This window comes from Aricia agestis, chromosome 3 (assembly GCF_905147365.1).
Source record: "Aricia agestis chromosome 3, ilAriAges1.1, whole genome shotgun sequence".
In the NCBI taxonomy this organism is placed as follows: Eukaryota; Metazoa; Arthropoda; class Insecta; order Lepidoptera; family Lycaenidae; genus Aricia; species Aricia agestis.
In genome coordinates this window covers 16,673,197-16,684,988 of record NC_056408.1, presented here as the reverse complement: position 1 = coordinate 16,684,988, position 11,792 = coordinate 16,673,197, and the positions used below count along the sequence as shown (strand labels likewise).

At 35.4% G+C, this 11,792-nt stretch overlaps 1 protein-coding gene across 1 annotated transcript; it reads right to left on the bottom strand.

The window, feature by feature from the left end:
- Positions 1–533: 533 nt before the first annotated feature.
- On the bottom strand, positions 534–5,175 carry LOC121740527. The gene is made up of 3 exons (XM_042133259.1): positions 4,751–5,175; positions 1,922–2,119; positions 534–573 (listed from the first exon to the last, which is right to left on the bottom strand). Exons 1-3 carry the CDS (start codon positions 5,101–5,103, stop codon positions 534–536), a joined length of 591 nt encoding a protein of 196 aa, XP_041989193.1. The 5' UTR covers positions 5,104–5,175.
- Positions 5,176–11,792: the final 6,617 nt, after the last annotated feature.

Here is an 11,792-nt window from a genome sequence, read left to right as displayed (position 1 = left end):
GGTAGGCACGTAAAGCTGCCTGTGCGTTTTAAATAAGATGTAGATATATAATATGCACATTATATTACATTATTCAGAATAAACATTGCGAGATATCAATAAGTAGAATTGTGTCATACTTAGTGTATGGCTATTTTTGTAAACATGGGTAACTACCAAGCCAAAAATGAACAAGTTGTTATTTCCCAGTCAGGCTCGAAAAATTCAGCTAGAGCCGCACTTGAAAGAAAAGTAGAAGTTTATGGTATACCTATTTGTGTAATTACAGCCATTGTATTCAGTGTTTGTCTATTTCCATGTATCAAATAGTGCAGTAAACGTGTAAAAAGCAAACTTGACAAGGGCATTCTAAATAAAGTTGAAGAAGGTCGTGCTGGTGTAATTAAAGATACAGTTAATTCGCAAAATACTGTGACAGGATGTTCTGTTGTGTATTGAACAATGAGCTGTGAGATTGAATCAAGTGACGTTACTATGTTACAAGACGTGTTATTATTGTAAACTTAGATAAGGCAACATTGTATTATCGTTTTCTACTCGCCCAGACGCAACGTCAGCCCAATCTTGTAGCGACTAGTGAGTTAGAAATGTTTGTAAATTGTAAATTAGGATTATGTATTTTCTTTTTGGATTTTTCTTTTTTTTCAAAAGGGGGGAGTACTGTTGCGAATACATTATTGCAGTTAGGCAGAATGCTGACACGAATGTAAGGCGATGTGGCGTGGGGCCACGGCCCGCAGTTGCGAGCGAGCTGGGCAGTAGGGGACACGTTAATTACCGAAATATAAATTAAGTGCAAGTACTTTTTGATTTATCTCTGCATCAGGACTAGGAACAGTACGATATATTATACAACTCAAAAAAAATCATTTTTAAATCGCCTTCACACTGTAGAATATACAGTGTATATGGGGAGGAAATACTTATATCTTTTGGGTAAGATCGGACTTCGGACATACTGTTGATTTATACATAACAAGATGACGCCCGCAACTGCGTTGCGCCATAATTAGTTGATCGCGACGGAACTATAGGACATAGGATAAAAAGTATCCTATGTCCTATCCCGGGCCTCAAAATATCTACATACCAAATTTCAGCAAAATCAGTTCAGCGGTTTGGGCATGAAGAGGTAACAGACAAACAGACACACTTTCGCATTTATAATATTAGTAAGAAGTAAGATATTGTACAATATGACTGAAGTAAAACGTTTGAAGACCTTCAACCCAGTGGTTTTATAATATTTTTAATTACTATTTTGGTGTTTTTAGTTATCCACTGAGGCCAATTCTGATGACACCAGTATCCGATCCACTGCCTGACAGTTCGGAAGAGTTCTATCAGAATAAACACACAAGGGCCAGAAATACAGTAGAATGCTGTATTGGAGTTCTCAAAGGTCGCTTTATGCACAAAATATAATTATAATAGTACTTACTCCGTACTTTTGGTAAGTCATTAGTATGTAAAAACATATTTTGACTTTAAAATATATAAGGTGCAGCGGGGCAATTACGAGAGCGGGAAATTTCAAATAATATTAAGTTAGAACTTCTACATTTTACTTTATTTGAATGAGTGCCATCTATGACCGGTTAGCTCAAAAGCAATTTCATAATTTCTACATACTGCTAGACCCAATACTGTTTGATCGACACGGCCATTTTGTTTTCTTCTCTTTTTCTTGTTTGCTCGTGCAAATTAGTGTCTCACATTTTTGAGAAAAAAAGTGGTAAGTAATTAATGCGTTTTTCGAAGATGTTCAAAGGTAAGACATTGAATTAAAGCCTATTTCATGTTTCTAGCTATTTTTTCTTCTGTTGTAACTTGCGTTTTAACAGCATTTTGGTGCGAGTTTGAATACCCACCTGATATGTAATTATTTCATTTATAAGAAAAGGTATTGAAAGAACTGGACCTGACAGATAATTGGGCGTATTTTTGAAAACCTTCAGCCGTTTGAATCCACTTATCTCTGGTCAATTGTGGCATCACAATTGGTTTTAATATCTCCCATATTGCTTCACAAACATCAAATACTATTTCCGATACTGTAGGAAGCCCTATACGGTATTCATGACTTATATGATATAAAGAACACCCAGTAGCCAAATACCTGAAAATAAAATTCACATTAATAAACATAATATTAGTTTTGTAATATGTACTACATTTATTTATTGATTTACAGGCATTACTCTCCAAAAAAGATGGAAAAACCTTAGAGACTGTTTCACAAGAGAGCTGCGCCGTCTTAACCCTTTCACGCATATGGGACATATTTGTCCCCACAAAATTTTTACGATTTTCTGCAGTACTTATTATTAAAACTTTATGTAGACATATTTTTTTATAATTAATGATATCTATTCTAGTTTACGCGCTGGCAATAATGAAAAAAAAAGACTATCTGCCGAAAATATCACAGGCGCGAAAAGTGAAATTTTTTTCCGCAAGAAATATTTATTGATTACAATTTTATTTATGATAAGTGACTTTTTACGGTAATTCTATTCATAATATCGTATTTATTGGTATGTAAAGTTATCGTTTTATCGAATATATGTGGTTTTTTTGGGTAAAATAATGCATATTATGTACAAATACACAAAGGGACGCGGGTGTCCCTATATGCGTCATAGGAAACTTTTTGATTCGATTTATAAAAATGTTTGCATAGCTATATTTAGCATTTTATCATGCTTATTTTATTGTTTATTATTATTTATTACAGATAATGTATTTTATAGGATTCAAAGTATTTGAGATTCAGGAAGATGTTGTTTTTCAAATCCTAACGACTGACAACAGCGACGACGAGGATAGTTTGCTCAGAGTAGACAGAATTACTAAGGTACCTTGACTTCAAACAAACTGGCGAATAAACGCGAGTTGGGCGTGACTGTCACTTTCAACATGTTTCATAATTGATAATGCTTAGTAACTGAGCGCGACGTATACGGTATAGAGATCTCTTCTGAGTTCTGAGTCTACCTACTCATTAGTTGTGTTTACTCTGGTTTGCTTCTCGACGAAGAAGATCAAAGTTTTTTAGCGCAAGATATGGAGGCAGTAATGTCGACTGATGAAATAGAGCCCAGCACAACGCCTCTAGAAGATAATATTATTTCTAGTCAATAATCCAGTACGCCGAGAGTAGTAGCTCCTTCTTTCAAATGGCGCAAATACTCATACTCGCCACGTAACGCTGTTTTTCGGAGATGACAGCTATATAGCTTCGGAGAAGTCCAAAATATATTATGATCTGAATAGTAACATAGAAATTACACCTGTGAAAAATTTCAATGCAGCTTCAGATTTTGATAAAATGATTGATGATAATCATATTAGGTATTATTCCTGAATCCACGCTTTACGCACAGCAAAATGGCGGGGAACTGTTTTCTTACCTTCCATTAAATTTTATATTTCACATTATAGTAAGAAAATAACTTAAATAAATCTTAGTTTTTACGCAATCTGAGTTTCATTTCGGAATAAAAGTGCTGTAATATTTTTTGCGATACATTGAAAAATGTATTACCTTCGCGCATACAGGGACACCCGTGTCCCATTCAAAAAAATATAAATATACACATAATTGTTATGTAATATATTATTTTTATGTTCAATTAGACCAAAATAAATAAATATAAATAAACAAAATCATATTTACTCTCTTGGACTTATTATAAACGTGTAAGGGTTAAAGATGTCAAAAGTGGTTTTTTTTTTCATTTTATTTCAACCAATTACTGTTTTTGAAATCAGTGCTGGACACAAACGCAACAGAAAATAGTCTCGAAGAGGCAAGTCAAGAAAATGAAAGTGCAAGATCTTCTGATCTTGAGACTCAACAGTCTGCATCAAAGTCGCTTAGAACAAAAAGGAAGAAAAAAATACCAAACGAAGAATCCGATACAGACCCTCTAATTTCAGTTCTGCATAAGACCATAGCGACTACACAGAATGATTCAAATTGTGACAGACTGTTTCTTTTATCCCTCCTCGAAAGATTTCAAACAATCCCTGCTGCAATGAAGACCAAAGCGAAAATGGAAATCATGGAAATTATAGAAAAATACCAACCGAACTGTACACCTACAACAGCGCGCATAAACTATTCAAGTAATTTCAATACTCTTAAGAGTATTGAAATTACTTGAATAGTTTATGCGCGCCAAGAATATGACCCGCATCGACCGAGTTATTCAGGTTATTCTACTACCAACAGGATATCAGATGATTCAAATTACAGCGATACTCATACTCATTATTCTGATATTTCTCAAAATTCAGAAATGATAGACCTATTTCCCAATTTGAATGATTAATTGTTCACAATTGCCATTTCTTAAGTTATGAAAATACAAATAATTTGATTATCTACTTCAGTTTTTTAATATTTAAAAACATGTTATAAGCAAGCCCTTTTCCTCTCCTTTTCAAAGTCGTAAAGTAGAATACTACTGAACAATAGTTCATAAATTTTTTAAAGTGGCAAAACCTTGGTCAATGAATTATACAGGTTGTTGTGAAAAACACAACAGTGGTGGTTTAGGGTGATTCAGAATCGAGTCTTGTATAATTCAAATTTACAAAAAAATCCATTTAGCAGTTTAAGTAAAAAAAAGGCCCTATCACATTATTTTTATTTTTCCTGTACACAATACTCCATTCCGAAACACCCTTTAAAATATATCACGTATTTTTTAAACATTCTGTATTTTAAAAAGAAAAAGCTTACCTTATTGTTATTACTAATTTTTCTTCTGCTGGAATGCATTTCCGATAGTTGTTACCAGTTCCAGTAATTTTTGGTTTTATTGTATCCAGTAACAGGTTAAAAGTATTCGTTGACATTCTCATGTAATTAAAGAATCTCTTCTCATACATTTTTAAATCCAAAAAATAAGTATAATATAATCCTTTAGTCTTTCTCTCGCAAAGTAATGGATGCACCCAAAACTGTCTTTTACGTGAAATCTTCCGTTTTCGTTTTCGTAGTAAATACACAAGCACAGTTAGCGTGATTATCTTCTGCACGTCCATCTTGACACACCCTTGGAAGTCGACTGCAAATTTTTCGGCCGTCCACATGTCGCGCTTGCCTACGCACCGGCGACCATGGCCGCGGCGGCCTGGCCGCGTCTATGGTCGCCAGTGCGTAGGCAGCCTAACACGTTCGGTGCTCCATCGGGCATAAAATAACCGCTGCATAACTAACCTACGGTGCGGGCGCATGAATCTATGGCTATCTCATGGGACGGGCTACTTATATATAGGATTTCTTGCAGTGGGAAAGTGACCAATATATTCATTGGTCTTGGGTCGTTAAATACTAGAAATTGAAACAATAAAAAGGCATCGGATCCTTCAGACCCGATTAGGCCTGGAAGGAAATCGTATCCCTTAGGTGCGTTTATCGTGTGTTTTGGACCCGATGCCCGATGACCTGATAACCGCAACTAATTGGCGTGTCAGTCTAACAGTGATGTGCATTGATTGATGACGTCCCGATAATTACGTATTTCTATTTGTGTGAGTTTTGTCAATTAAGTGAAAAATGAAGCGTTTAAGGAGAATGTTGCAGTGGCAGTGACAGTGAAAAAACTGACAAAAATTCGGAGGAAAAGGATGGGAAATCGCCAAAACACTGGCGCAATGTTTTAATACGGCGAAGTAATGTGAGTTCTATTATTTTTACTAGTCCAACAAGTGGCCATGCAATGAGTGTACTCCAAAATGTACCACTGTCTCCGGAGAATATATCCTTGGCTATAAGCTGCTCTAAGTAAATATATCCGGCATACCTGTAATTAACACTGAATTGATTCAGCAAGATTGTTTTTCTACTCCAAAAAGCCGTAAGATACCCAAACTTTCTTCAACTTGCATAAGTCCTACTTCCGAAAGAGATGCATTTTCTACGACGTCAATGAGCAAGTGCGGATCTCTGAATGACTTGTCAGTTTCGAAATTAGTTTCGCAGCTTTCGTATCGAAAGGACATTTTAGCAGAACGCCCTATTAGCAGATTATCTTAAAAGCAAAACGGCATATTAGCATAACGTCCTACTAGCAACATGACCTCGTTGCAAAACGTCCTAATATCAAAACGACATGGACAGTCATGTACACAAGAAGAAATGAAAGATTTTAATAAAACTGTACCGTCTAAAATTTTATTTATGGCCGATTTTTCAATGGGCTGATAGGCAATCAGATGAACAAGCCAAAAAGTTTCTATTCTTAAATTTGTCGCAGCAAAATGTACTTATTCGAGCTGCTAAGGGGAAAAACCTCTTTGAAGTACTGGCCACTTAAGGCGATATTACACGATTCAATTTCGGTTCAATATTACTTTCAATTTCATTGCTTCAATGGCATTGAGACATATAAATACATTTCAATGCGATTGCGCAATCTCATTGAAAGCAACAATTTATCGAACGCTTTCAATGCAATGTGGTCATTGTTCAATTTGATTGTAACGTCTAACATGAAGATTGAACGACAATTGAACAACGACTCTTTCATTCCGCGCGCCGCACTAGTCGAGTCGCATGAGTGCATTCTGTACATGACATCATAAATATTGAGTTGATAAAGAGAAAAAAAATGTAAGCGTTGTATTCTGTGGTTTGACATTGACAGCTTCTTTCTTCAGCCTTCAGAGTTCAGCGAGTTCGTCCAGGAGAAACACAGACCAAAGAAAATATCTTTACTCTGTGAGGAGAAATAATACTCCAGTGTTCTGTGGCATTTTCTATTTTCTAATTCGCCAGTGCACATGGATTTTTGAATCGAAAATGGTTTTTAAGTGGCGTGACAGTCATATTCCGCTATTTTTGGAACGTTACCAAAGTTATGAATGTTTGTGGAACACAAAATCAAAGTCTTACAAAGATAGAAATCAGCGAGATAATGCTATAAGATCACTGAAGGAAGATTTAAATATTGATGGTGTCACTGAAGAGGACATAAAGTTAAAAATAAAAAATGTTTGCACTAGATATAATTATGAATTAGCCAAAATTAAAAAATCTACTAAAAGTGGCTGTTCAATGGATGAAGTTTATGTGCCAAAGTTGTTTTGGTTTGCTCAAGCTGATACTTTTTTGAATGCTGTATGCACCACAAGAGAAAGCTCGTCAAATCTTGTAAGTAGATCTACATATTATCATATCATAAACTATATATTATATCTACTCTATATACATATCTTACCTAAATTATTTTCTTTGACTTTCTTTTTACATAAAGAAAGTTGGATCATACTGAAGGGTACCCACCTACATTACGATTGAAATTGGATTCCGCCCTACTTCTCTTTCACCAGAGTCAACTAACAGGGTGCACCAGAAGTTAGCTTGGGCTCTGCTGGTGAAAGGTAGAAAGGTAGCCTTACACCCCATATTATATCCATTCAAAAGCAAAGGATAATAATTATGTGGCAGTACCTATGTTGTTACTCATTTACATGAGTATTTGAAAAAAAGGCTTTATTGGTTTTGTTTGTTTATTAAAGTAATAATCATAATAATATATAAAGTTTAGCTTAAAGCCCATTTCGTAAACACAATTTCAGAGGCCCAGACTCTAAATCATATTCCATTGCCATGGGACAGTATCTGTAGTAGAAAACTTTTCTGCGTAGACATTGCGAAGCCTGCGGGCGACATCACTGTGTCTGGTAGTATTTTCTGTTAAATTACTAAGTGCGTCAGCTTTTACTGTCCGCCACTCTCCTGGTATAATGCACCCAGCTTCCCAGTCTTCTCTGTCGATTGATTGTTGAGACATATAACTACGATTAGTTTTCCTAAGCCAGTTATGTAGTGCACATGTAGCTTTTACTAAATGCTCAGCCTTCACAACAGATAAAGGAATTGGTTTTTCATAAATTCGAAATTTTGAAACCAATATACCAAATGCATTCTCGACAACTCTTCGCGCTCGTGATAACCTATAGTTGAATATTTTTTGTCTGTCACCAAATTCACCTAGTCTGTTATATGGTTTCAAAATGTTGGTAGTTAATGGAAACGCATCATATGCTACAAGCACTCCTTCTTCTGGTATGTTTAAAACACCCCTAGTTAAAGCTTCATTAAATGTACATTTTTCATACGCAGCAGCGTCATTTGCTCTTCCGTTTGTGCCAACATCTATGTATATAAAATTGTAATTGGCATCAACTATGGCAAGCAATATAATGCTAAAATTCTTCTTGTAGTCGTAAAAGTCAGAACCACTATTTGGAGGACATCTTATGTTAACTAGTTTGCCGTCCATAGCGCCACAACAATTTGGGAAGTTCCAAGTTTTGTAGTAGTCATCCATTATTTTTTTCCAGTCATCTGCACTCTGAGCAACCTATAACAAGATTAATTTATTAATAAATTGTATTTTTTGTTTCAGGAAATTGAAAGTAACGAAGAGCAACAACTTAAAAATGCAAATTCTGATCTTTATCTACAAAACAATCCAGTAAATGCTTATAATAATGGAACACTACCACGTGAAGAAGTTTATGCGCATTCAAGTAACCAGCAACAGCAAGATAACATTGAAATTTCAGGTCCTAGTCTACAATTCAGTGCAGTAAATACAACGCCCCATGCAACAATGAGTGAGCGGTCAACACCGTCTACTTCACAAGCTCCAAGACATTTAAAACGAGGCAAGAAAAGATCAAATGAAATACCAATAGATAGAGCGATAAAACAATTAAAAGAAATTAATGATGCAAATAATAAAGAAGACGAATTTGATCTGTTTTGTAGAAGTTTAGCTGTTCAATTAAGAGCCATGCCTATACAAAGAGCTTTATTGTCAAGAGAAATTACAATCAGTCATGGTACAAGAGCATCTACAGTCGATGATTGTACATTCTCCAGCAAATTGTCTTCATCACGATCTACAACTTCTAGACTAAGTGATTCAGAATTATCCTACAATATTCAATCACCACCAGCAAGCAATTTTCAAACAAATCAGCAACCATACTTTACAGTCAGCATCAACAAATTCTCGACGAAGCGCCTCGGAGACCTCTAATTATATTGAGTCATCTTATATTGTTCAGTCACCACCAGAGACAGAGATTCAACAAGATCAGCAGACACCTTATACTGTTCAGCTACCAGCATATTCATTAACTTCAGAATATGAACAAGCGATATCTACCTATGAAAATTATCAAGCTGCAGTCGTCACAGAACCAAATTCTCAAGACTTACTTCAAGTGGCCATTAGAAGCAATACAAATTCTGAGAAATACAATTTCTAATAAACATTATTTTATTTTTAACCTGTTCTTTAATTAATATAGGTAATCTTAAAATAGGATGATTGCAATAATGATAGATTTTAAAAACGGTGCCATAGATATTAATAAGTTAGAAAAAATAGTAAGAAAATATATAGGGTGTACATAAATTAGTGAACCAAACTTAAAGGGTCAACCTATCCATGAAACTGAACAACTTTACCCAAGGAACATACTCTGAAATCTCAAAATTAAAATTCGACTTCCCATACAAGGTGGTCACGTGACACAAGTTTGTATGAAAAGTAGAATTTTAATTTTCAGATTTGAACTTATTATTATTATGTTCCGTGGGGAAAATTGTTCAGTTTTATGGGTAGGTTTATTCCTTAAAGTTTGGCTCACTAATTTATAAATTCCCATGTTTAAGACAAAGTCCGTCAAGAAAGGGAAGAAATTAAAAAGTGGCAACATCGTAGTGTCATCCCTTTCAAATCAATCTAAAGCACTTATTCCACAGCGCTTATTCCACTTATCCTAGCTAGGTTCCCAGGTAGGATCCTAGCTTTCTAAATGTTATTCCACTTGACTAAATTTAGTTACTGAATCATTTAGACGTCTAAAATCTATCTAATCTCCCTTTTTTCTTAAGCACTTATTCCACCTAAGTGGAATAAGTGCTTAAGAAAAAAGGGATGATACTACGATGTTGCGACCTAGGAGGATTGCGACTTTTTAATTTCTTCACTTTCTTGACGGACTATACGCGCGAAGACACTCACGCGGTTATGGCCCCAATACACTAAAATATAATACACTTTATTGCATCAAAAAAAGTTAAGGTTATGCCCGTTTTCACCAACGACACCTAAAATTTAGGTGTGCCTTTAGGCTATATAAGGGGCACCTAACGCAAGTTTTGTTTTCACCGAAGTTTAAGTAACACCTAAACCATTATAATTTAGCGGATGAATTGACAACCCCGTAAAACTTAGGTGACGTATATTTTGATTAAAACAACCTATTATGCGATTCATCCGCCAAACCATTAGGTGACCCTTATAATTTAGGGGATGAATTGACGACCCCGTAATACTTAGGTGACGTATGTGGCAACGACGACGACGTTAGATGACGGTTGCCTTGACAATGAATCTGTTATCGAATGGCCGTCTGATATTTTACTTGTAAAATAGCGAACTCCCATAAATATCTTTATATTTATCACAAGCCTTCCTCTTTAATCACTCTATCTATTAAAGAAAACCGCAATTAAAGGAAACAAAGGGACATGTGGACAGAAAAGGCGACTTTGTTTCATACTATGTAGTGATATACGTCACCTAAGAGTTACGGGGTTGTCAATTCATCCCCCATATTATTGAAACAAAACTGACGTTAGGTGCCCCTTATACTGGCTTAAGGGACACCTAAATTTTAGGTGTTGTTGGTGAAAACGGGCATTAGTCACTTACCTTGATGAAATCTTCAAGTGCCATCCAAATTGCGTCACACACTTCTTGAAAAAAAGTTGATATTGTGCATCTAGGTACTCTATACAAATATTCTAAGGATTCGAAGGAATCGCCAGTAGCGAGATGTCTCAATACAATTTGAAGTTTTATTCGTGCTGGTAAAGCATTTCTCATTAATGTATTTTCTCTTTGGATAAATGGTGTAACCTTTTCAAGAAGTTCATTAAATTGACTTTCTGTCATTCGCAAATGGTTCAAATATGAATTTGGATCTTCTTCTGCCAATTCGAAGGTGGCCGAGGCTCCTTGAGTTGTTCTTCTTGAAATCCATGGGCGCACCCACCTACGCCGAGATTTTCTTTTCTTTTTTTTATGCAACTCATTTATTAAATAATCGCAAATTAACGAAATTCTCGTACGTACGAGTTGGCGCGACATCACATTGCGTTAAGTGAATATTGAATATATGTATATTGGTTAAGTCGTTCAATGTTCAATGTTCAATGCTTTTCAATGGAATTGCTTCAATTCGGTTGTACTGTGTAATATCGCCTTTAGAAAAAGATTAAAATGTGTTGACACAATGACAAATACCATTTCATTTCGATGGATTGATAAACGTAGAGGTTAATTGTTTTGTAGTATCACCCAGGTTATTTTCGTATCTCTAATTTTGTAAAAACAATATTCTTGCAATGGATAATGGTGCAGGACCGAGTAATGCCGCCTCAACAAATGAACTATTTGTATATATAAAGTCACAAAAAGGAAGAGATGTTTTGTTGCACGAGGTCACCGGTACAATTTCAAAACATTGAATAAAAAATCTGGCTCAACCAACTGGAGGTGTAGTAACAGAGATGCATGTAGCGCAAGTATTACTATCGATAAAGAAAAATCCGCGGTTTTGTATTCGTCGGCGCATACGTGCAGAACAAATTTTAATAAAAATCGAGTAGACAGCGCTATCGACGAATGCAAAAAACAAGCGTGCAGAAAGTGTACCTCAATACAGAAAATTTTCGAAAAGGAATTTTCCAG